This window comes from Nothobranchius furzeri, chromosome 5 (assembly GCF_043380555.1).
Source record: "Nothobranchius furzeri strain GRZ-AD chromosome 5, NfurGRZ-RIMD1, whole genome shotgun sequence".
Classification (NCBI taxonomy): domain Eukaryota; kingdom Metazoa; phylum Chordata; class Actinopteri; order Cyprinodontiformes; family Nothobranchiidae; genus Nothobranchius; species Nothobranchius furzeri.
The window spans coordinates 36038195-36065283 of NC_091745.1; the positions used below are offsets into that span (position 1 = coordinate 36038195).

Genomic DNA, 27089 nt, shown 5'->3' on the forward strand with positions numbered 1-27089 from the left:
ATTGTGAGGAAGAAGCTGGACTTGTAGTGTCTGGAGACAGGCTGCAGAGAGAGAGAGAGGGAGAGAGAGAGCGAGAGAGAGAGCGAGAGAGAGAGAGAGAGAGAGAGAGAGAGAGAGAGAGAGAGAGAGAGAGCGAGAGAGAGAGAGAGAGAGAGAGAGAGAGAGAGAGAGAGAGAGAGAGAGAGAGAGAGAGAGGTCTCTCCCCCTCCTGAGTGGCTGAGGGCTGGCTCTTTAGTGACAGGAAACGCAAGGCTTGCGATGAGACCTGAGCGCTGAGTGGAGTATGCTGCAGACGATTTACGAGGGCGAGTCAAGTTTCTCCACAACAGAGGGGCGCGTTGGACACCAGCAGCTCCTCAGCCAGACCAAGATGCACAACGTGAACAGCTCAGGTGATCAGCTCCTCTCCTGCTTCTCCTCCTCACCCTGGAGGGTCGCCCATCCTCTTCTATTCTGAACCAGCTTCTACTTCTTCTGTTCTGTCTTCCACTCCTCTCACATTTCCATTTCTGTCTCATTTTCACTTTTTTGAGTGAAACAAGAAACTCGGCTTCACATCCCAGTAACCAGGTAGGACCAGACACCTGAAAAGCTCTTACTGCTGCAAACGTCTCTTTCTTGACGAGGCTGTGAAAACTCAGTGGGCTTTTTATTCTCGTTAACTGAAGTAATAGAGTGACTGAACTTTGCATTTCCTCTTCTGGAAACGAGCCTGTGTGAAGATGACAGGGATTTCGGGTTTTGTGTCATGGTGCACTTTTCAGGGAACAGGAAGAGCTGCAACAAAGATCCTGAAGTATGTGAGGCTTCTCTCACTGTTCTATTTTTGACCCAAGAACTGAACAGTTTACGTGGCTGACGTCAGAATGAGTAACATCCATTCTCTGTGTTGACTCGAGATGAGTCACAGTTAAATTGTTTCTCTTGTCTTTTGTTTATGCTGGAAGCCTGTTGGACTGAAACCCGTGTGTGTCCTGTGCACACTGGCTGAAGTGTGTGTGTCATGCAGTTGCTTCTTTTACATCTGAGTGCTTGCCACATTTAAAGTCCACGGCAGCGTGAGAAACATTTACTTTTTGATGAAGATGTTTGCAGAGATGAAGTCAGATCCCTGATAAACACTTGAAACATGACTACTTTATAAGAGGACATCTTTAGAGGCATGGGCTGAAGATGAAGAGAATAAAAAACACAGTATTTGGAAGACAGAGTGATGACACGGTACCCGCCTGTCAGGTTATCCAACCATCCCACTCCACTAGCAGAGCTTTTGTAATTTATCTTGCAGCTTGTGAACCAAATCCGACGTATAACCAGTGCCTGCATCCAGGCTCCTTGCTTATTCTGTGGGTCAGCTATTCTTAGGTGAGTTATTTTCAGCTTATGGCATTAGCCTGCTAAGATTAGGCGTCTGTGCGTTATCATTCCATCTTGTATGCTGCTGATTTAACAGCGGTTTGGAACAGATATTTATAGAAACACTCTCAGCTGCCTGGTTAATTTGGTCTTTCCACTTTAGAATCAAAGCACGTGAAAAACATGATATGTGAACCTAATTTGAAAGGGTTGTTTAAAGAGGATGGCTCTAATAGTTTCATTTGTGAGGATTCTGTTCATGTTGGGGATGTTGCTCCAGCTTTGGGTTGTGTATAATTTCTTTTTCCAAGGATCAGCAAACTAAAGGGCTTAGTCACAATTTTATTTTGATCAGCGTCCGGACCTTCCAGGTTCTGTGAAAAGCAATCCTCAGGTGGGCTCTGGAACACGGGGAGACTAATGAGCTTCCCTGGGAGAAAAATATCACGCAAATATGGAAAAAGGGACCTTCCAGGCTGGAACCATGCAGCACCCTTTATGTCCGCTCATCTGTGTCTGTTCAGGCCACGTTTATCTGAAGTGTTTACAACTGAGGGGATTGTGGAAGAACACACACACACACACACACACACACACACACACACACACACACACACACACACACACACACACACACACACACACACACACACACGCACGCACGCACGCACGCACGCACGCACACACACACACACACACACACACACACACACACAGGGTGTGGGCTTTCAAACTCGTTAAACAAGACTACATTTGCATTTGTTTGGGCTGCAAAGTGATTCTTTTGTGAATTCGTTTAATAATAATAATAATAATAATAATAATAATACATTTTATTTCAAAGCGCCTTTCAGGACACCCAAGGTCACTTTACACAAAACACGTAATAAAATACAATAAAACAATAATAAAACCCAAAGAAGAAAAAACAGAGAGAAACATTTCAATAAAATCAGAGGTTGTAGGCAGATTTAAACATATGTGTTTTGAGTTTTGATTGGAAAAGGGTAAAACTGTCGATGTTCCTGATGTCTGGGGGAAGTGAGTTCCAGAGTCGAGGAGCAGAGCGGCTGAAAGCTCTGCTCCCCATGGTAGCGAGACGGGCAGAAGGAACCGCAAGATGGATGGAAGAAGAAGATCTGAGTGAACGGGACGAGGTGTGAATACTTATAAGGTCTGAGATATATGGAGGAGAGAGGTTGTGGATTGCTTTGAAGGTATGGAGGAGAATTTTGAAGATGGACCTGAATTTAACTGGGAGCCAGTGGAGCTGCTGGAGAACCGGCGTGATGTGGTGAAAGGAAGGGGTTCTGGTGATAATACGGGCTGCTGAATTCTGGACCAGTTGCAGTTTATGAAGGACTTTGTTGGGGAGACCATAAAGAAGTGAATTGCAATAGTCGATACGGGAGGTGACGAGGCTGTGGACGAGAATAGCGGCAGTGTGAGGGGTCAGTGAGGGACGAAGACGGTTTATGGAACGTAGATGGAAGTATGCTGACCGAATTAAGTTATTAATGTGAGCCTGAAAAGAAAGGGAGCTGTCGAGAATGACACCCAGACTCTTGACATGAGGTGAGGGGGAGACTGTGGCACTGTCAATAGTTAAAGAAAAGCTGTCAGATGTTGAGAGGGTGGAGTTAGTGCCAACTAGAAGAAGTTCAGTTTTATTGCCGTTGAGTTTGAGGAAATTAGAGGTGAACCATGATTTGATTTCAGAGAGGCAGAGTGTAAGGGAGGATGGTGGGAGAGTTGAGTTGGGCTTACTGGAAATGTAGAGCTGGGTGTCATCTGCAAAGCAGTGAAACTGGATATTGAATTTGCGGAAGATTTTGCCGATAGGGAGGAGATATACTATGAAGAGGAGGGGCCCCAGGACAGAGCCCTGGGGCACACCTGACTTGACTGGGGAGGGTTCTGAGGTAAAGGATTTTAACTGGATGAACTGAGTGCGGCCAGTAAGGTAAGATTGAAACCAGCGGAGGGGGGTGTGAGTGATGCCTAAGGAATAGAGTCTATTAAGGAGGATGGGATGAGAAATGGTGTCAAAGGCCGCACTCAGATCGAGGAGAATAAGAATAGAGATTAAACCAGAATCAGCAGCAATGAGTAGGTCACTAGTGATCTTGATGAGAGCTGTTTCTGTGCTGTGGTGGGGACGGAAGCCAGACTGAAACTGTTCATAAAGGTTATTGCGGGTGAGATGTGAATGGAGCTGAGATGCAACTGTTTTCTCAAGGACTTTGGAAATGAAGGGAAGATGGGAAATGGGACGGAGGTTATTGAAATCATTGGGATCTAAACCAGGTTTTTTTAGAATAGGGCTGACTGAAGCGGATTTGAATAGGGATGGGACCGTACCAGAGGATAGTGAGGAATGAATAATGGCTGTTATAAAAGGGAGCAGAGAAGAAAGGCAGGATTTAACTAAAACAGTTGGAATAGGGTCCAGTTGACAGGTGGAAGGTTTGGATTTGGTGATGTAATCTAATATTTCTGAGGGATGGGGAAGTTCAAAGGAGGAGAATGGAATGGTGGGTTCAAATAAATCAGGAGAGGGAGGGGAGGAATGAGGTAAAGAGAGATGGATTCTATTGACCTTCTCATTAAAAAACTGAAGGAGAGAGTTACAGGTTTCTGAAGAGTAAAGATGGATGGGTAAGGAGTCGGGAGGCTGAAAAATGCTGTTCATGATGGAAAATAATGTTTTAGTGTTGCTGGAGTTGGACGAGATGAGACCGGAGTAATACTGAGATTTGGCATGGGAGATGGAGTCCTTGTAGAGAGAAATCTGAGCAGAATATAAGTCTTTATGGATGGTGAGACCGGTTTTCTTGTAGAGTCTTTCAAGCCTCCGGTTGGTAGCTTTCAAGGAGCGAAGGGCAGGGGTGAACCATGGAGCAGACCGAGTAAAATATACAGAGCGGGATTTGATGGGAGCAAATGAATTAAGGATAGAAACCAGACCGTTATTGTACTGAATGACAAGATCATCGGGAGTAGAGGACAAATTAGGGGTCAAGGTGGCAAAACTGGAGGACAGGGAGGCTAGATCAATGTCCTTAATATTACGAAAAGAAATGATACGTGGTGACTTGATGATGGAGAGACGGAGGGGAACAGAAAAGGAGATGAGGAAGTGGTCCGTGAAAGGGAGCGGGTCAGCTGTACAGTTGGAGGGGGTCAGGCCGGAGCAGCAGATTAAATCCAGGGTGTGACCTTTAATGTGAGTGGGAAAATTGGCATATTGATGAAAACTGAGGCTGTCCAAAGATGAGGAGAAGTCTTTGCTGAGGGGGAGGGCCATATTGTCCATATGAATATTAAAATCACCAAGTAAAATTACATTTGGGGAAAGGGCGGACAGATGGGATAAAAGAGCAGAGAGTTCATTTAAAAACTCAGGGCTGAACTTGGGGGGACGATAAACAGTGACAATTATTGTGGGGGTCGGGCCGGAGAGTTGACAGGCGAGGCATTCCAGAGTGGTGAGAGGCGGAAGGTTTACGGGAAGGACCTTCCAAGTCTCGCGATACAGTATCGCGAGACCACCGCCGCGGCCCGACCCACGGGGTTTGGAGAGGTAAACAAATCCGGGAGGAGTACAGTCATTGAGTTGTGAGAAATCGCTGGGTTGTTGCCATGTTTCGTTCAGACAAAGAAAGTCTAGCTTATGGTCACTGATGGTATCTTGGAGGAGATGTCCTTTACCAGAGAGGGAGCGAATGTTGAGAAGACCAAAATTAGCAGTGCGGAAGTCCCTGGCGACAGGAGCATTAGTCCGACTAGCCAGCCGGGCTAACACGCTGGAGTCGGCAGCTCGGCAGGTATTCCTGGGTAGCCGCCGGCTAGTCGTGGACCAGAAGGAGGGTATTCCTTTGGAGCCGTCGAGATGGAGGTTCCGCCGGGACCCCCGATGGATATACCGACGGCGAGGCTGGAAGGTGATGTCGGGGAAGAGGCACAGAGCTGGTGGTGGAGATCCGGAGTAGCGAAAGCGGAGGTTGAAGAGCTCCGCCGCCGAGTACTGGAGAAGGCCATCCACGGACAGAAGAATGAGCGACAGGATGATCCAGGCCAGTGCGAGGCACACAGAAATCCTGCTGGACCACATTATGGAGTGGAGCAGGGAGGTGGTGATGTGCAACCAGAACGCAAGCTGAGCAGGTAGGTGAAAATGAGTTTTCACCGACACAGGGATGTGACCAGGGTGAAAAAGAAGAAAAAAAAATACAAAAAGTTTGTTTGCCAGCGAGCAGCGGCAGCGAGACGCGCCAGCGTTGAACGCTGGTTAATTGATCAGATCATCTGAAGCCAGTGTTTTATTAATATGTCTGGGAAGAGGGGCCTCCCAGTTTGGCTGGATGAGGACTACAGGTAAGGGTGGGGCAGCAGACGAGTGGACGTATCGGCATGGATGAGTAGAGAACACTGGTGATAACCCAGCTCTGTCAGTAGACAGACTCTAAACCACAGCCCTGGCTCAGCTGCAAGGACGAGCCTAAGACTTCAAAATAAAAGACCCGTTTCCTGCTTTAGACGTACCAGCTGCTCAAAATAACAAGGCACTTAATGAGAGATCCAGCACCACATCGCAGTCCCGAGCACTGGCTTATTTTCTGCCCTCAAACATCTTCTGTATCTCTGTTTCTATTTATACAGGCAGACGGGGAATTTAGATGAGCAACTCGCTCTATTTCAGACTAACAACAGTAAAGTTCAAAGTGGAACTAAGTCGCTTTTCTCTTTAATTTAATCAAAACTGGCAACTTATGAAAAGGATGTGGGCGGTTTATGATTTTATTCCCCTGAAATATTCAAAACTCTAAATTAAATCAGTCTAGTGAAACTTGGATTGCACTGTTTGAGCGGTAACTAAACTACCAACATGATGTCGCACTTGAACATAATGTTGTAGCGCACAGACAGAGATCTTAGTAACATAGATGTCAGTTTAAAGGCTGCAGACGTACAAACGGGATGCGGCAGGTTTCTGATGAAAGCATCATCTCCATCTGGATGCTTTAAGCCCGGAAAGGTTTACTGACCGTTGTGATAACGGTCCACACGGGGTCAGTTCTCTAACGGCAAAATCTCTCAGATATAAATGATCAAAGCCTAAATTATAGTTTATATTATAGTTGGCAGTAATCTCATCTTTATTATTTTACAACCACTCTGAAGAACATTGCTTGTGGACAAATTCCTCTCTTTGTGATGTAATGAGTAGCATACTTTAGATCTGGTGCTTTTAACCTACTGAGAACCAATTCAGTCAGGTTTTGATGTGTTTGACTCGTCATGTTCAGCAGTAGGGTCACGTCTGCAGTCGTGTGCGTCTCTGGGATGGGAAGCCTGCTAATGTGGCCTGAGGCAATAAAAAGAAACACACGCAGCCATCAAACATCTCAAATTAAAGCTGTGAGAATCAGTCTGACTACCACTGGGGCTAATGAGAGGCAGATCAGTGATAGAAATAAACACGTCGGGGATACTGGCGGTGCGACGCTGCAGCGGGAGAGTGGTCACAGGCAGTGAGTCACCCAATCGCCCCTTGGCAGGCCCTCTGTAGGGAGGGATCTAGGCACGGTACAGGGTGCTTGTTGCTCCCCCGTGCTAAAAACACATTTGGGACCTGTCATTCATAAATCTCTTGTTTACCAGCGCCTACAGACGCTGCACTTTCCACGAATCGAGAGGCACCTCACCATCACCCGATATGAAGCATTCCTCTTAGGGGCTCCAGATCACCGGCGACACTGCTTCAGAAGAGGCAGGCTTTGCTTTAAGTGATGATTTCATAAGTTACTCAAATGTGACACTTTTATTTTAGCCCATGTTAAACTGAGCAGGCGGCCTCACAACTGCGACAGTATTTATCACGTTGTCTATATTAAGACCCTGCTCAGAAAAACATTTAAATTTAGCTCAAGCTACTGCTAGTTCCCCGCTCTCCTCTGCCTGAAGAGAACTGTCATCATACAAAACACCAGATTTCAATTTCAGGGGTCTATCTATCTATCTATCTATCTATCTATCTATCTATCTATCTATCTATCTATCTATCTATCTATCTATCTATCTATCTATCTATCTATCTATCTATCATCTATCTATCTATCTATCTATCTATCTATCTATCTATCTATCTATCTATCTATCTATCTATCTATATCTATCTATCTATCTATCTATCTATCTATCTATCTATCTATCTATCTATCTATCTATCTATCTATCTATCTATCATCTCTCTCTCTCTCTCTCTCTCTCTCTCTCTCTCTCTCTCTCTCTATATATATATATATATATATATATATATATATATATACATATATATATATATATATATATATATATATATACATATATATATATATATATATATATATATATATGTATACATATATATATATATATATATATATATATATATATACATATATATATATATATATATATATATACATATATATATATATATATATATATATATATATATACATATATATATATATATATATATATATATATATACATATATATATATATATATATATATATATATATATATATATACAGTACATGTATATAATTACACACAGCCAGAAGCTTTGTTGAAGCGGGAACTGCGCCTACTCACCTTAAGGGCTTTATTCTGTTTGCTCCTCATTGTCATTCAGTTCGGAGTTATTCTTGTCGACACGGTGAACGGTGAGAGGACAAGAATAGAATGTGCACATGAGGCCGTTGTGGTTTGCTCAGGGTCCGTTTCAAAAAGCTTACATTATTGAAAACGGCTTCAAGTGACTGTTCAGGTGCTGAAAGTGTGTTTCTGTGAAAATATTAACAGTTAATATGTTATTTTCCAGTGAAAAATAATGTAGCAACACAGAAAACGGATTTTATTATAAAATATAATTTGCTTGAACCACTATGACATTTGGGGAATTGGTGTTGTATTACAGCAGCAGTTTTCTTTGACCTAGCTGTTAGCCTGTTGGAATAGCTGTTAGCTCATCTCTAACTCTCCAAACTAAAGCTGTTCACAGAGCTTGCGTACAGGTAAGATATTAATTATTCACGGCTGCTCCATAGAAACCCACATCACAAGCTCTGAACTACCCTCTCTGTTAAACCACTCCGAGATGGTTTTAATGGAAGCTCTGCTTGTTGATCAAAGACGAGATCCTTACTGCCAGTCAGAATGAAACATGAGATTAATTAGACATCACAGTGGCATTTATTTCTGCGTGTGTGTGTGTGTGTGTGTGTGTGTGTGTGTGTGTGTGTGTGTGTGTGTGTGTGTGTGTGGGAGAGCTATATTTGGAGCCATTAAACAAAAGTAGCTCTAAGGCTGTCTGGCTTTCGAAGCCCCTCGTTGGTTCACAGGTTCACGGCTGCTCCTGGAACAGCGCCCGTTACAAAATGGTCCTTTGTCAAGTACTTCCAGGCTAAGATTAATATTCCCTGTCAGGAGAGAAATGGCTATTCCACAGGTGCCCGTTCACTGTGCCCGCCTCTGCCGTTTGATTGAAGTTGTTTTTAGAACAGAGAGAGAGGGAAAATGAAAGCACCGGGGTCCCCTCTGTTTGCATTCTCTTTTTGAACAACTTATCACTTAAGAAGCACGGATTCTGCGGCAAGTCTCGGTGTGTTGGAGCGTTCTGTACTGTCTCCTCTCATTCTGTCTCCACCTGGGACTCCGTTTTCTTATATAAGAGCTGAAAAGCTGATGTAATAGTCAACATGTCACATTGGCACAGTAGGAAGGAGATGACATGCAGGGAGACTTGATATCCGCACATTGAGGGGAGACATAATTACGTCGCTGGCGTTGCCATGGCAGCTGCGAGTTAGGGTGGTGGATACCAGGGTGTGGGGGTTGTCGCAGACCGGGATTGCGCCACTTGCTTTTATGTTTCTATTTCTAATCATCGCCGCCGCCGCATGCACACGGGATGGTGGCAACAAAAAGCAGAAGAAAAGAACGACGAGGCTGCATGGTGAACCTGGTGGGAGTCGGAGAACAGGAGGGCACTGCCTCTCTGATCGTGCCATGATCTCAGATCTTTTGGCAGAACATATTTTATTGTTGCTGTTTTACTCCAGTTTGTGAGCAGAGTTTAACAACAAGGCTGTCACGCTCGTACGAGTATTTGTGTACAAGGACAGAGTTCTCCTGTGCTGAACAGGTGGTTTGGGAGCATTGCAGATATTTGTTCTCTCTGATGTGACACTTGAGAAGATTAAGGCAATGAAATGTCCCTCCAGCCTCTGCAGTTTTAAGTAGGTGGTAATATTTGCTCAGCTTGAAAACAAAAGAGACTGAATACAGTCTGAACAGTTTCATATTCTTAGAAAAGTAATCCATAATCAGCTTTGTTTAGGAGAAAATCACCTTCCATCATGAATGGAGACCGTTTAAAAGCTGTGGCTCAAACCGAAGAAGTTTCAATGTGGAGAAAAAACTGTAAACGTTTTTAGAGCTATGTTATAATCCTTTAGACCGCTGCCAAGTTCACATTACATGGATGTTTACATCTCTTATTTTGCATGCAGCTGCAGAGAGATGTAGCCCTTCCTGTGCAGCCTGGGGCACTTCCTGCTGGAATATCATCCGATTTCTGCTGGAATAACCACATAAAGTTAATCTGACTGATGCAAAGATTTATAAAACTGCATTTATGTGAACTGCAATTAAAGAGTTGTTGCCTTTGTTCTTGGACCAAGTCGTGGATTAGGGCTAGGGTTAGCCTGTCAGTTTGGTCAGAATGAAGCCCCATTCCTCCATTCCGGTTGTTCACAGAGCCTACTACCACAAACAAGAGGCTAACTCCTCATTGTCCACGCCCAGCAATGTAAATTTGTCTTTTGTGCATTTCTTAGCCATTTGGGGCAAAATAATAAAAACAAAGAGATATCATCATCATCATCATCATCATCATCATCATCATCATCATCATCATCATCATCTTTCTTTATGTTTTTTGTTATTCTAGTTAAGCTCAGTGCTCACCTAAATCCTTTACAGGGATTGAAACACGGTGATGAGAAACCTCGAACAATCGCCGATCATTCTGTGTGGAATAAAAATTAAAGCTGTGTTCCTGTCTGGGGACTGATTTTCTCTGTGGTACAGTCTATACATAGAGCTTGGAGACCAAAGGGATGCCCTCTCTCACTTTGAATCAGCAAATTACTTCTAACAGAGGCATCATCTGGACTCAAGGGCAGAGACGGAAAGATCACAGGTACATAAATGCATGCAGCAGGTTCACAGCCGACGTTGTCTTGAATTACTTATGAGAGGAAAGAATATCTGCATGATGCTCTGCTGCAGACAGAGAAGCTTCTCTTTATTTATTCATCCAACGGCGAGACAGACTTCATAAACACGCCTTGAACAACCACTTCTACATTTTGTGCCACATGTCAGCCGAGTTCTGTAGTTCAGTCTCCCAGCAGACTCTGATTGGATAAGGTTTGTTTAGAAGTGCTATTGTCATTCCGGCGTTTCTATTGCCATAGGAGAGGTGCTCCTAACAAGCTTGTATTAACCCTTAACTAAAATCAAAGCGTGGTCTTTTATTCTGTCTCATTTCAGTGGACATCAAGGCGGACAGTGTCCTGGCTTCGGAGCCCTTATCTCCTTTGGACCTGCGTACAGATTTGAGGATGCTGGGGCCTGGCTCGGACCCCGGACTGTGGGAAAGGCAGCTGCAGCAGGAGCTGCTTCTCATTCAGAAGCAGCAGCAGATCCAGAAGCAGCTACTGATCAGCGAGTTCCAGAAGCAGCACGAGAAGCTGACCCGTCAGCACCATGCTCAGCTCCAGGAGCATCTCAAGGTTAGCACAGCACAGCGTGGCACCGTGCAGATCCAATAGAACAATGCATCAGAACAGCATATGAGAGCGTAGTGGAAGATAAACAACTCAGCAGTGCTGGGAAATGTGTGTAGAACAAGATTTTAGAGTGAGGTGCAGAGCAGAGCTGTTCTTTGCAGCAAAACAGAAACAAAAACATCTGTGAAAAAGCTGCAGTGGTGTTTGCTGCCTGCTTGCTGCTTTGAGCCCCCGTGTCTCTCAGCTCCAGCAGGAGCTCCAGGCCATGAAGCAGCAGCAGGAACTTGCAGAGAAGGAGCGGCGCTTGGAGCAGCAGCAGCAACAACAGAACCAGCAGGAGAAAGAGCAGGAGAGGCATCGACGGGAGCAGCACGTCTCTAGCATGAGCCTCCGGGCCAAGGAGCGCTCCAGAGAGAGTAAGAGCTCACCACCGTCGTCATCTACATCTTTTTACTGTCAGAGGGCCAAATACACACACACATATGAACAGGAGCATTTCATTCCACCTACTTCCTTCTGGGGAATCATCATCATAATTAGTATTATTATCAGAATAATGGTTGTGGATGCACATGTTGTATAGTTTAATGTAGCCACTAACCCTTTTATCCGTTCCATTCTGGAATAAACTGGTATCTGATTACAAAATGCAGACGTGGTAACAACACAAACTGGTGCTCATCCTTCTGGGTTGTTTTACATTTAATTTGCCCGGGTTAGTTTATGTTTCAAATATACTTTAAATATGGCTAATTGAACTGGATCCTTTCTCTTGAGTTTTAATAGTCAAAGTAAAGACTAACTGGGCAATAAAAACGGATGAGGGTAATTTGAACACCATTCATGAGAAGGACAGGAAAGATGTCAGAGATGAAACTCACAGTACTTAACCAGCTCAGGACCTGCAGCCGGCGGGCGGGGAGACATTTGACACCCCGATTTTGGAGAAACGTCTTTCAAAAGCAGGATGAAAATAGCGTCTGATATAATATTTCAATTCTGTTTTTAACTTATAGCTAATAATAGAGAAGATTCATGACTTTGTCGAGTCAGGTAATATGAAGCTTTTCTCTGCGACTGTAACCAGCTCTCTGCACTGTGCAGCGGCTGATGTAACCACTAGGGGGAGCTCTTCATACACGGGTTGCATGATCAGGGGAAGAGAAAGGGACAATCAGAAGTGCCATTATTGGAAAAAACGTCATTTATTCCGATCACAGCTTTTATGTTTTTATGTGCAACCACATTTATGTGACTTCATATGGTAAATTAGAACAAAGAGCCATTACATGCATGTTAGGGTAACCCCAATCCCTTTGGTTCTGGTTTTTTGGTTTCACAGGTGCGGTGGCCAGCACAGAGGTGAAGCAGAAACTCCAAGAGTTTCTGTTGAGCAAATCAGCAAAGGATCCTGTCGGCAGTGGAGCCAATCATTCTTTTATCCACCACCCAAAGCTCTGGTGCACGTAAGTGCTTTCTGATCAGAAACTAATCTGGGTTATCACGCCACATTGGTCTTTAAAACCCGACCTTTTCTTGTTACCAGGTCCTCCCACCACACATCCTTAGACCAAAGCTCTCCACCTCTGGGTGGAGCATCACCCACCTGCCAGTACACGCTGCCGTCGCCCTTAGAGAGCAAGGACGACTTCCCCTTGAGGAAGACAGGTTTGTGAATTCACCGATATTCATACATATGTGTTCTATGTACATGGATGCTGAAATCTGTCCAGGCATGTGTGCAGTTAATGTGACGTATTACTACAATTAATGTCTTTAAATATTAGGAACTCAACATTAAACTCTCCTGGATGATGAAAGATGCAAGTTAACTTAGATGTTTAAGGACTCAAATTAGTTGTAATAGTGATAATAATAAACATCCAGTGTTTAGAGGGGAGAGAATTGGAGAATTTTGTCAAATTAATATTGTTTTTTCAGTGAGGCTTAGCTAAATTCAGGGTTTGTTGCTTTAAAGCTTGTGAAATTCTCTGGGAACGGCTGTGTAAAATAAGATCGATTCATCTTTCTGTTTTTCTTCCTGTACAAGCATAACGGCTTGCTGAGGTCAGAGCTTCATAGTTTAGCTATGAAGTCACAAAATGATATTACGCTTCTCTGTTCATTTGGTCCCGCAGCAGCCTCACTGAGTGTGTGAAGTTCAGGCCCCGTGGTTTTGTGTGTATACCCAGTTTAGAGACCAGGAAGAAGGATCAGACCTTGTAAATAAAACCGTCACAGCATGGCAGCATCAGTTTCAACAGGTCAAAGTAAGCAGCTTGACTTGGTGTTCTTTCTTGTTTTTCGCTTTGATCTTCGACACGTTAGAAACAAAACCAAAATAACAGCTTCACAAAATATTCATACACCATAAAAATGCTTCTATAAGTAAAGGAATGAGGAACAGCGTGCATTTTTTAGCTGCAGTTATCAGGTTTCACTTTGCCAGATGAGACTTCCCGTTTTGATTTAGGGTTGATAAACTCTCTCCAGCCTTCTTCTCTTGCTCTGATCAAACTATTTCTCACTCTTTGAATTCCTGAATCTATATGTGGTCATTTCCTGCTCAGCCCCCTCCCCCCCCCACACACACACTTCCTTTCTGTCTTTATTAAAGTCCTCTGAGAGTTGGGCACGCGAGGCGGACTCGCACACAAAGGTGGTTTTGTTCACCAAGCTGCCGGCTGTCACTGATAACTGATTGGCAGGTGCTGCCGACTCCGGACTGGCACGGGCAGGATATGGACCTCGACGGGAATGTTTATTTATGCACAGAAAGCTCTCTCACAACAACGTGGAGGTGACTTTAGTGCTCTGAGTCAGACTCCCTGCTGCTCGATGTCAGAACGCTGAGCTGTCCTGGTTGAGATTCACAGAGAAGATTATATGATGCATTTAAAACATTAAAGCTATTAAATAATTATCATCTTTTAAAACTTGGACACAGTTGGACAACCCTGTCATTTACTTGTTGACAAAACCATCTGTGCTTTAAGATCCATAGAGGTCCTATTAAAAATCACATACACACACTTTTGGTCACCTCACCCAACTGAGAAATAGTTCATGCATGGTCACCTAATTGAAATGTTTATTTGAGAAATATTTTTTTTGTTTCAATTCCTGGAGTTAGGATAGAGTCGGCTGAAGGCACGTGATAGTCTGTGGCAAGAGTAGTCGTGGCTGTAAGCACAGTCCCCCGGCTCTGGTCCTGACCCAGTTAAAAGTGTGTGTTCAGCAGGTGCAGGAATGGTTTTCTAAAATAGTACCGCCACGGTAAAACTAAGTCTGAAGCATAACAGTTAAAATACTTCAGGAGTGTGTGCTGGCCAGAATCTGGTGCTACGGTACACATAGGGAGCCCAAGTCACGCCCATCTACTTCCGCACCATGGGTCCCCGGAAGAACAAAAAAAAAAAAAAATGAATGCAAGTCAGTGGGGCTAAAAACGCAGTTTTCTGAATCAGCTTGTTATGTGCCATGGATTTCACATAAGATGTCCGTGAATTTAATAGGATGTCCGCAAATTTAATAGGATGTCCGTGAATTTAATAGGATGTCCGTGAATTTAAATACGCATTTTGATACCAAGAATGCGCTCCTTTTCTAAAGGAGGGATACGTTATCTTAGATTTTGTGTGAAAATGAGTCCAGGACTACTGCAGACCACGGTGGGCACCAGAGTAAGAATTTCATTGTGCAGGAACACTCGTTTCCTTCTGCACTCATTTCCTTCTACCCTTGTTTCCTTCTACCCTTGTTTCCTTCTACCCTCGTTTCCTTCTACCCTTGTTTCCTTCTACCCTCGTTTCCTTCTAACCTTGTTTCCTTCTACCCTCATTTCTTTCTAACCTTGTTTCCTTCTACCCTCCTTTCCTTCTAACCTTGTTTCCTTCTACACTTGTTTCCTTCTACCCTCCTTTCCTTCTACACTTGTTTCCTTCTTTTCTTGTTTCCTTCTACACTCGTTTCCTTCTGCACTTGTTTCCTTCTTTTCTTGTTTCCTTCTACACTCGTTTCCTTCTGCACTCATTTCCATCTACCCTTGTTTCCTTCTACCCTTGTTTCCTTCTAACCTTGTTTCCTTCTACACTTGTTTCCTTCTACCCTCCTTTCCTTCTACACTTGTTTCCTTCTTTTCTTGTTTCCTTCTACACTTGTTTCCTTCTACCCTCGTTTCCTTCTACCATTGTTTCCTTCTACACTTGTTTCCTTCTACCCTCATTTCTTTCTACACTTGTTTCTTCTACACTTGTTTCCTTCTACACTCGTTTCCTTCTGCACTCATTTCCTTCTACCCTTGTTTCCTTCTACACTCGTTTCCTTCTGCACTCATTTCCTGCTACCCTTGTTTCCTTCTACCCTTGTTTCCTTCTACCCTCGTTTCCCTTTAACCTTGTTTCCTTCTACACTTGTTTCCTTCTACCCTCCTTTCCTTCTACACTTGTTTCCTTCTTTTCTTGTTTCCTTCTACACTCGTTTCCTTCTGCACTCATTTCCTTCTACCCTTGTTTCCTTCTACCCTCGTTTCCTTCTAACCTTGTTTCCTTCTACCCTCATTTCTTTCTAACCTCGTTTCCTTCTACCCTCGTTTCCATCTAACCTTGTTTCCTTCTACCCTCATTTCTTTCTAACCTTGTTTCCTTCTATCCTCGTTTCCCTTTATCCTTGTTTCCTTCTACACTTGTGTCCTTCTACCCTCCTTTCCTTCTACACTTGTTTCCTTCTTTTCTTGTTTCCTTCTACACTCGTTTCCTTCTGCACTCATTTCCTTCTACCCTTGTTTCCTTCTACCCTCGTTTCCTTCTAACCTTGTTTCCTTCTACCCTCATTTCTTTCTAACCTCGTTTCCTTCTACCCTCGTTTCCTTCTAACCTTGTTTCCTTCTACACTTGTTTCCTTCTACCCTCCTTTCCTTCTACACTTGTTTCCTTCTTTTCTTGTTTCCTTCTTTTCTTGTTTCCTTCTACACTTGTTTCCTTCTACCATTGTTTCCTTCTACACTCGTTTCCTTCTACATTTGTTTCCTTCTACACTTGTTTCCTTCTACATTTGTTTCCTTCTACCCTTGTTTCTTTCTACACTTGTTTCCTTCTACACTCGTTTCCTTCTACCCTCGTTTCCTTTTACCCTTGTTTCCTTCTACCCTCGTTTCCTTTTACCTTTGTTTCTTTCTACACTTGTTTCTTCTACACTTGTTTCCTTCTACACTTGTTTCCTTCTGCACTCGTTTCCTTCTACCCACATTTCCTTCTACACTTGTTTCCTTCTGCACTCTTTTCCTTCTACACTTGTTTTCTTCTACACTTGTTTCCTTCTACCCTCGTTTCTTTCTACACTTGTTTCCTTCTACCCTTGTTTTCTTCTACACTTGTTTCCTTCTACACTTGTTTCCTTCTACACTTGTTTCCTTCCACACTCATTTCCTTCTGCACTTGTTTCCTTCTACCCACATTTCCTTCTACACTCGTTTCCTTCTACCCTCGTTTCCTTCTACACTTGTTTCCTTCTACCCTCGTTTCCGTCTACAATTGTTTCCTTCTTCACTTGTTTCCTTCTACCCTCTTTCCCTTCTACCCTCATTTCCTTCTATACTTGTTTCCTTTTACACTTGTTTCCTTCTACACTTGTTTCCTTCTACACTTGTTTCCTTGTACCCTCATTTCCTTCTACACTCGTTTCCTTCTACCCTCGTTTCCTTCTACACTTGTTTCCTTCTACCCTCGTTTCCGTCTACAATTGTTTCCTTCTACACTTGTTTCCTTCTACCCTCTTTCCCTTCTACCCTCATTTCCTTCTATACTTGTTTCCTTTTACACTTGTTTCCTTCTACACTTGTTTCCTTGTACAATTGTTTCCTTCTACACTTGTTTCCTTTTACACTTGTTTCCTTCTACACTTGTTTCCTTGTACAATTGTTTCCTTCTACACTCATTTCTTTCTACACTTGTTTCCTTCTACACTTGTTTCCTTCTACACTTGTTTCCTTCTACACTTGTTTCTTTCTACACTTGTTTCCTTCTACACTTGTTTCCTTGTACCCTCGTTTCCTTCTACCCTCATTTCCTTCTACACTTGTTTCCTTCTACACTTGTTTCCTTCTACACTTGTTTCCTTCACACGCATGACAGTAATGCTTTGAATCCTTAAATCCTACAACCAATGAACTTTTGAATTGATTATGGGCAGTACTAGTAATTGACTTTGGCAAACAACCGTGACCAAAACATTGTTACTTTTATGTATTTTATGCAAAATTAAATGTGATAGCAGCAGACTCTGGGCCATTAACTAGTACTGGACCTTGAAAAAAGAAATAAACATATATAAAAAACTAAGAACAAATCTCTTCATGTATCCTAATATAATTGTTTTGCAGGGCAATTTATTTTTAAATAAATTAAAAGAAAACAGTGAATAGTAATTACTTTTGTTCTATATGTATGACTTCCACCCCTATAGCCACTTTTTTCTGGGAAGAAATGTTGTTTTGAGGAAATGTAGTCATCGTTGCAAAAATGGTTAAAGATATTGAGATGGTATGAGATCATTGTTGCATCATTTTTGACCAAGGGTCTGAGTTCCTTCAAGCTGAGGCTAAAAAAGTCAAGCTATCTGTATGATTGAACATCAGTATAGGCAGCAGGTTCCCTCGGTTTTTTCAATAGACGTAGGGTAAATTTTCATTTTTATACCAGTCTTTGTACTTCTAAAACAGGGGTGTTCAACATTTCTGAGACAAAGGCAAAAGTAGTCTAGTTACAAGTTTCTGTGAGGCCACAGAATTTTTTAAGTTAATAAATACAAAATAATAATTTATGGTAGAATTTTTTGTCTTTGCATTTAAACAACACTCCTAGGATAATCGTTCTAGCAAAAATCTGACCATAACGATGACCATCTGACCATAAATCTGCATTAACATCCAACCAAACCATTCTAGACACGCAATTGGGGGCTGCACAAAGTCACACTGAGGGCCGCCAATAGCCCCCAGGCCTAACTTTGGACAGTCCTGCTCTGGAAGAATGTGTTTTTCCCTTATGCACTTAAAACCGACTAAAAATGGCACCTTCACCTAACAACAAAACCTATTTGTTTGGGTCTGTATACATTTTATTATTAGCTGGCTGTTGCAAAAGATTCTTTTAGCATAAAAACAGCAGTTAGCTGAAATTGTAATTCCAGGGTAGAAACTCATTTCAAGTGACACCCAACTCTCCACATGGCAGCATGCAGAGATGAAGTCCTTGGTCAGCACCACCTGTTTACCAGACGGTGCTCCTCTGTAACTTTGGTTAAAAAGCCGTGTTTGAAAAATAAGCATTCATTTCTTCAGTTCAGCAGTAGTTAAAACAACCGAATCAGCAAAATGCCCGACAAGTGTCCTGATTTCCAGAGAACACACCTCAGCTTTTCACACAGCCATCTGTCCAGATCCAGGCTGCAACAGAAGCACAGACGATGACACCGGAGATGTCTCTCTGATCGATTCACGATCGCCCGCGTCAGCTGACGTTGTTGTTAAAAAGACGTCAGAGCAGACGTGTCCCAGGTGTGTTGCTGCCTGTTGCTCCAGTATTTTTATTTTTTTCCCCATGGAGACGTATGAGAAAGTGTTTGTTCCTGGGCTGCTGTCTGGCGTTCCCGTGGCGACCAATTGGGATGCGTAGCTTGGTGGTTGCAGTGTGTAAAAATAGAAAGCAATCAAGGCAGCAGGGCGTGAAGCACAGAAAAAAAATCATGCGACTCCCGACAGCGCTTCCTCTCCATTTATCTCTCCTGCCTCATTTTCTTCCTCCCCAGCTTTTTCTTTTACCTCACACCCACAGGATTAGAGGTCTGTGCCACGTTTTAGGGAAGAAGGTTCTGCTGCTTTTGACTAAATCCAGAAATAGCAGCATCTGGGCTGCTCGTTTTTAGCTGTGCCCTCATGGCTGATCCCTCTCCTCCCCACAGTGGTTCACGTCACAGCTGCACTCTCCTCTGTTTAGACGTACGATCCAGGAAAGGTACTTTTAATTATTCATTAGAATTATATGATTGAACCAGGTTTGCTATTGTATAACAGAAGGTTTACGTAATAAAAGATTTAGTCCCAAAATGTGAGCATATCTGCTCTGGTTATCTATTAGAGTGAGTCAAGGTGAGATTTAAAAAGCTGAAAGAGTTTGATGTGAGTGCGATGATAAAAAGGAGTTCCATTCATTTAACTGGTTTTCATTCAGCCTTCAGTCTCGGTAAGAAAGCATCCAACATCATTTATCTGATCTAACCAACAGCTTCAGTATAAAATGGGTATGAGGAACTCTTTTGCTGCAAAACCTTTAATCATGATGTAAAAACGAGGTCCTGCTGCAGCCTGTAGATCCGTATTGATTGTGATGTCATCCTTCTTTCCCAGTCACAGTTGGAATCTTGACAACGAGAGGCTGACCGTTAGTTCTGTGTAACAAAGCTAGAAATGTGGTTTTGGACTGAAGACTTCACACTGAGGGGATTTCTTCCCTGCTGACTTGAGGTTTAAAACTGATCTAAAAATGGAAAGAGAGACAAGACGCCATTTTTTTTACTGAAATCCATCATCTCAAGCAGATGGGAAGTTTAAAAACATCCTTTTAGGACTGATAGTAAATTAGCATAAAGTTGGAACAGAGGCAGCGTGTAAGGGGGTGTGCTCGGACCGGGTCCGGGTACTTCTGGATTGCATTAGGAGCAGGTTGTGTGTGTGTGTGTGTGTGTGTGTGACATCTGCATGTTTTTGTGTTAGTTTAACTGTTGCTACTGTATCAGACTGTGGTCACCGGGGCGGCAGGTAGCTTTTGACCTAATGTGGTCCAGATGATGTGGAAATGAGCCCAATCCAGACTCACTTAACTCGCCTCAAACCTGCTGAAATTGATCTTTAACTGAATTAAAACATTTCGTTAATACTTCTAACTGTGTTTTCTCTTTTCTTAATTTAATTTTTTGATCAGAAAACAATTCTTATAGCTTTATAGGATTGTATCAGTTAACCATATTTTATAATCAAATGAATCTCTCATGATTTTCAAGGCCAAGATCACTTGGAGAGCATTTTTACTTGTTATTCTTGATCAGCCACTGCATGTCTCCGCTGGTAGATGCTAACCATTAGCCTTAGCAACTCAACATGGCAGAACTCCATCAGGCTTGCATTTGGGGAGACCAAACACAACATTGCAAAGCAAATGGAGTCAGTGTTCGATGTGTGTGTGTGTGTGTGTGTGTGTGTGTGTGTGTGTGTGTGTGTGTGTGTGTGTGTGTGTGTGTACTGGTGTTGGTGTGTGTGTGTGTGCTTGTGCGTGTGTGAGTGTATGTGTGGACTGGTGTTGGTGTGTGCGTGCGTGCGTGCGTGCGTGCGTGTGTGTGTGTGTGTGTGTGTGTGTGTGTGTGTGTGTGTGTGTGTGTGTGGACTGGTGTTGGTGTGTGCGTGCGTGCGTGCGTGTGTGTGTGTGTGTGTGTGTGTGTGTGTGTGTGTGTACTTGTGTTGGTGTGTGTGTGTGTGCTTGTGCGTGTGTGTGTGTGTGTGTGGACTGGTGTTGGTGTGTGTGTGCGTGCGTGCGTGTGTGTGTGTGTGTGTGTACTGGTGTTGGTGTGTGCGTGCGTGCGTGTGTGTGTGTGTGTGTGTGTGTGTGTGTGTGTGTGTGTGTGTGTGTGTGTGTGTGTGTGTGTGTGTGTGTGTGTGTGTGTGTGTGTGTGTGTGTGTGTGTGTGTGTGTGTGTCTGCCTGCTCTGTCTTCTCCATCCCCAGTGAGTCGTGGAGGATGGCTGCTTATACTGAGCCAGGATCCTCTGGAGGTTTCTTCCTGCTAAAAGGGAGTTTTCCTCTCCACTGTCGCTGCATGCTTGCTTAGTATGAGGATTGCTGTTGACACTAGTCAGTGACTCAGTGCAACCTGCTGAGTTCCTTATATAGGAAACTTTTTACTGATTGGCTTAATGAACTGACCTGTACTGGGATGTTTATTATGTGAAGTGCCTTGAGACGACTCTTGTCGTGATTTGCCGCTTTATTAATAAACTTGAATTGAATTGAATTGAGTGGTGTTGTTAGCCAATCAGAGGCGAGACGTCTGAATATCAGAGAGAAAAAAAACTACAAATCCTGCCATGTTCAGCTCAACGCTGAACAGGCTAAATTCCTGAAACAGGAGTTCCAGAGCTTGACTCACAAGACATTCATTCACACTAGAGACCACTGCAAATGTACTGAAAAAACAATTGAACTTGGTCTTTAAAGCTTATGTATGGAAATCTTACATTTTTTAAATCATGAGCTGAAACTAACACGGAATGTATTTGCATTATTACGTAGCATCCGAGCCAAACCTGAAGGTCCGATCCAGGCTGAAGCAGAAGGTGGCAGAAAGGAGAAGCAGCCCGATGTTGAAGAGAAGAGACGGAAACATCATGACTCCATACAAGAAGCGGGCACTGGAGCTAATGGGTAACATCCGTTTTTACCTAAACTGAATGTTGTTGCACTATATTTGAGAAATAATATGTTAAATTCTGGTTCATGAAAATAACATAAGTTGTGTGTTCTTTAATTATTTTTTACACATTTAACACTCGTAAAACAAAACGTGTAAAATAGGATTTATTCCATAGCAACCGAAGGAGCTGGGATTCCAGGTCCGTGTACTAGTGTTTGGACTGTGAGTATATGAACGAACCCTTTGGCTTTTTTTTTTTTTAGATTCAGCTCCAACTAACAGTGCCCCTGGATCTGGCCCTAGCTCCCCCATAGGGGCCTCCAGTGCCTTGGGGGCTGAAAACGGTCCCTCTTCTCTGCCAACCACTACCAAAACCGAGGTGGGTGTATAAACCGCTACAATATGTATTTAGTATTGTGTTTGGAAATAAAATTTTTGTTTTACCATATTAATTTATCATTATACCCAATATTTCTGCTGCTTTAAGAAATTAAAAGCTGTGAGAGATAAAAATTAGAAATGATTATTTCTGTTTGTTTCCTGTTTGACTTCTGGTGATCTTCCTGCCCATCGTCTCAGCAGGGACACCTAGTGTTCAGGAGGAGAATTATAATGTGTTGTAGTATAATCTTGGCTTTACGCTCGACTAAAACGACTTTCCACCCTGACACTGAGAGTCATAACTTGACTCAAATGTCTCATGTCTATATATAAAACTGAATTTTTGAACATCCAGATGCTGGAAGTCACAGTTGTGTAAACTTTATCAGATGTTGTCAGGTGTTCCAGATGTGCATTTTCGAAGTGAAAAAAAAAATCTGCAGCTTGGCTGCGAGGTTGCGTTTCTGTATTTGCCTGCTGCTCGTTTTGAGGCGTCTCTCAGTAGATTCCTGACTGGTTTATGGACCAGAACTCCCTTTAGACTGAGCTCATGAGGCCGGCTGCTGCAGAATGTGGCAGATATGACACATCAGCGAACAGTCTGTACAGAGCAGCTGTGTTTGCTTTAACCATTACTGTTTACTTTCTCAGGGACCTCCAGTGACACCAAGTAGGGAGAGACGCCCTGACACCGGGCTGAAGGTTGGGGCTTAGGAGGACACATGAACTGTGGATTTTAATTGATATCCCAGGCGCTGGTAGCCAGAGACACCCACATGCTAACAACATTAACAAACGGGTTTGCTATTGTGTCAGCCCAAGCTGAGACTCTCACGAAAGTCATGGGTTGACTGCGGGGCTGCTCATGGACCCCATGCCTGCTCCAAAAGCAAGGCGTGTTTGTGTACCGTTACATTAGGTATCCCTTTTCAGAGGGAACTGGTCCCTCGGGTCAAATATGGGCCGGATATCCCCGTACAGGTCACTGAGCACTGGCAGGGGTTGGAAGGATAAACATGGCTGTTCCAAAGCCACATGCTGCGCCGCGGCTCTGCTGGGTACAGGAAGTATGCCCCAGTGCTGATGATCTCTGAGAGAGTAGCCTGAGGGTGGGGACCGACTGGGAGCTGAAGAACCGAGGAACAAGCTGCAGATTCAGACATTTTCATGTTTTTTTAGCAGTATTTTATCTGTGCTGCTGCCACGCTTTGATCATCTTGCTTCTATAATATCATCGTTCCTTTCTCCCTATCATGATGCAGTCATGCTTTCATGTTGAGACTGCCCATGACATCTCCTTGAATCTTTCTGTCTTGCTCTTCCCTGCATGTGTGATGTAGAGGTGGCCTTCCCAGCCAAGATTATTCCGACCCGAGGGCTCCGTGTCCATGCTGAGCTTGTACACGTCTCCATCTTTACCCAACATCTCCCTGGGACTCTCTACAGCATCCACACCGATGAGTGTAAGTACAACTTCTGCAAGTATTCTCACATGTAACCTGATCAACACTCATTCAGCAGATGCAGGGTTTTCATCTCAGTGTGTGAGCTGCTAAAGCAGCCATCAGTGGCTGTCTGGGTTCTCCGTGTGGGCACGGGTCACTGACCTGTGGCCCCAAATGATTTTATTGGGCTTAGATAAATATTGTTCTGGAGTGTCTCGTGTCAGCTGTGCTCTTATCCTCCCTCGCTTTTACCTCATTTATCACAGCTTTAAAAAAGTCCAAGTGCTCTCAAGTGCAAGCCCTGATAACATGGCTCATGATAAATCATCCTTTAGCTCAGTGGCACATTCCACAGAAGCCTGTTTCATCAGCTTTTACCCGATGAAGCTGTCTCTGTAACTCACACTGAGCTTTAAACCACGAGAATACGTTTCATCCAATAGAAACAGCTGCATCGTTTCTAACTTAACCGTAGGAATGAGAAGAAACACCTAAATGACACCAGTGCCTCTCACTGTTCTCTTCTCTTTCAGGCTGCTTTGGGGTTGAAAGACAGAACAACAGAAATCAAACATGGGCTGCCTGGGCACCTGTTGGGCCCTGTGCCCCTTCAAACGGGCCTGGAGTCCAAAGTGAGCCCCAGTCATCAGGCTCTCCTCCAGCACCTCCTCCAGAAGGAGCAAATCAGGCAACAGAAGATAATCTCCTCTGGTAAGACCGTTACACTACATGTAGCTTATTTTCATAAAAAGCAGGAAAAAAGCGACATTTTATAATATTTTGTTTTTAGGTCAAGGCTCCCACCATCAGTCCCCGCTGGCCATGAAGGATCGGCCCTCCACCAGTCGCCCTAAGCTACCAAAACACCGACCTTTGAACAGAACCCAGTCAGCGCCGCTGCCTCAGAACGCGCTGGCCCAACTTGTCATCCAGCAGCAACACCAGCACTTCCTGGAGAAGCAGAAACAGTACCAGCAGCAGGTCCATATAAATAAGGTATGATGCTGAAGTCATCCACAGGGCAGGTTTTGACTGTCAGACTGCTTTTCGCCACATTCTGTGCCCTTTTTGGTTCTCATGAGACGACATTTTACTGCAGGAAGCCTTAAATACACAGATGCAGTTCTATTTTTATGTATTTATGAAAGCGTCGGTGGCAGCTCATGTTTACAGACCTGCTCTCTGAAATCTGCTGTTAGTTCTGCAAACTAAGGAACCTCTGCCTTACTTCCAACAGGGAAGAAATCCTTCCCCTGCACTCATTCTGTTATCCTAGTTAAAGCATTGCTGCTGTTCACATGCTAATGCTGTGAAATTGGATTCATCAGAAGAAAAAAATAGTGCCTCGAACGCATTTTGTCCTTCCTAACAATATTATTGTTCCTGCGAGCCGACCGAGGCGACCTGGCTGTGCACAGCCTGTCATTATGCCGGTACGCAACGTGTGTGAGGTGGCAGCCGCAGTCAAAGGCAGCATTGTGTGAGCTCATACTGGGTTCTTACAGAACCAGGGGAACCATTTAGCAAGTCACACGTAGACATAATAAAAATCCCTGCGAGCATCAATACAGCTGCTTTCTGTGTCGTTAACAAAGCGATTAGCTGGAGTCACCAAAATGAGAGGCAGCAGCGTCTTTGGAAACATTTCACCGGGCCTCGCTCTGATCAGGCCAATGAGATTGCCGGTAAAGCCTCTTTAAGTGGAGGTTATAAATGGCCACTAATCAGGGATGAGCCTTTAGTCTTTATTGAGAGGGAGCCCTGAAACATTGCTCTAATGAATTTCCTAGCAGTTCTGTGGTTGTTTTTAAACGCCCTTTGATTCTATTTTTCCATTGCTGGTAACAGCAGGGGGCGACTAATAGAAAGCTCCGCCAGCTCAGGGATCTTAGCAGTGTTTACTAATGCCACGCTAAAGAGACTCATTCTTACAGCCGAAAGGGATTTTTGTAGAAGGCCTCCATTCTGTACGTGGTGATGTTGTCGATGCTGCTTTGAGAGCCCTCTTGTGGGCAAACAACCAGCTCCCTTTCCACAACACTGCATCAAAAATGATTTTATAAAGATGATTTTTTTCTTCTGAGTTCCTTTATTCTGTGGTTTTTAGATGAAAAATGTCCACGGACACAAACCTTTGATCCAAGACTTGAACCGTTTATTATCCAAACACAGAAATGTCACCGTGTTGTTGGGGATGTGCAAACAATTTAATCTAGTCATTTTTTTAACAGTTTGCTTCCACTAAGTGTGATAAGTGTAAGTCTTCTCACCGTAGTCAGGCGCTAAGTGACCAAAAAGAGATACAGAGCAGGTGAAACGTTATTTTAGCCTGAAGACTGTTAAATGATAAATGGTAAATGGCCTGTATTTGATATAGCGCCTTCTTGAAACCATAGCGCCATCGGTCCCTCCGACCACCACCAGCAGGCAACGTGGGTTAAGTGTCTTGCCCAAGGACACAACGACAGCGACAGACAGAGCGGGGCTCGAACCTGCAACCTTCCGATTATGGGGCGAGCACTTAACTCCTGTGCTTTCCCAGAATATTTGTTTGTGCAAGCGGAGCATCAGCTCGTTTTGAAGGAGAAACTTACTTTCCCTGCATGAGAACAACGGCACAAGAGAGGGCTAAAGTTTCCCTTCGTTTCCATGGAAACAACTTTATTCCTCTTGTGTGAAAGCAAACGACCAGAATGTATTTGATCGAAAAAGCTTTAAATACATGTGTGAGTCAGCAACATAAATACAGGAATATAATATATTTATTTTAATAGTCTTATTAGTTTTAATGTTTTAAAGCATTTTATCCAAATGATAATATTATATAAAAACGTGTACTTCTAGAAACGTTTTAAATCACTGAAACATTAAAAAGACTTTTTGTTAAACGACTACAGATGGTTTCAGGGCATCAGCATTACAACTTCTTAACTTGTTTTGCAGCTGTTATCTAAGTCCATCGAGCAGCTCCGTCAGCCCAGCACACACCTGCAGGAGTCCGAGGAGGAGCAGGAGCAGATAGAGGAGACTGAGAGCATGCAGGAGGACAGGCTGCCCCCTACAGGAGTCATCCGGAAGCACACGCTCAGCAACAGCAGCAGTGGCGGCTCGAGCAGCGAGCTCCAAGACGCTCACTATGGGGTCATCAAGGTCAAAGAAGAGCCGGCTGATAGTGAGGACGAGGCTGTGACCAGTCAGCGCCTAGAGTCTGAGCAGAACACCTATCTGCACCAGGTCAAAGGGAGACTGGTGATAAGAGCCATGATCTAAGGAGGGGACCTTAAAGCCACACACACACACGCACGCACGCACGCACGCACACACACACACACACACACACACACACACACACACACACACACACACACACACACACACACACACACATATACACATACACATACACATACACACACACACACTCAGTAGGCAACACATGACCTCTTCTTCCACTCGTCCGACTCTCTTCAGACTCTCCGTCTGTGATCTTTGTGTGGTGATCTCTGTAAATAAACCTTTGTCTGTAAATATAAAAAACTATTTAGTCTAACCTTTTTAAGCGCTGCTTTGGTCTCTTTGAGTCTGCTGAGCTGAACGGAAGA

At 43.6% G+C, this 27089-nt stretch overlaps 1 protein-coding gene across 4 annotated transcripts; it reads left to right on the forward strand.

Annotated features, from left to right (window-relative positions):
* The first annotated feature begins 131 nt into the window (after nucleotides 1–131).
* hdac9b (histone deacetylase 9b) lies at nucleotides 132–26874 on the forward strand. 4 transcript variants are annotated; one of them, XM_070551736.1, is made up of 12 exons: nucleotides 258–392; nucleotides 10499–10610; nucleotides 10964–11205; nucleotides 11447–11618; nucleotides 12545–12668; nucleotides 12749–12870; nucleotides 21541–21672; nucleotides 21925–22040; nucleotides 23383–23505; nucleotides 24021–24198; nucleotides 24278–24483; nucleotides 26431–26874. In XM_070551736.1, exons 3-12 carry the CDS (start codon nucleotides 11035–11037, stop codon nucleotides 26755–26757), a joined length of 1671 nt encoding a protein of 556 aa, XP_070407837.1. In that variant the 5' UTR covers nucleotides 258–392; nucleotides 10499–10610; nucleotides 10964–11034; the 3' UTR covers nucleotides 26758–26874. The 4 variants fall into 4 exon arrangements, with proteins under 4 accessions (XP_015804521.2, XP_070407837.1, XP_070407835.1 ...); XM_015949035.3 differs by lacking the exon at nucleotides 10499–10610 and having other exon boundaries at nucleotides 132–392; XM_070551734.1 differs by lacking the exons at nucleotides 258–392; nucleotides 10499–10610 and adding an exon at nucleotides 414–570.
* The last annotated feature ends 215 nt before the right edge of the window (nucleotides 26875–27089 follow it).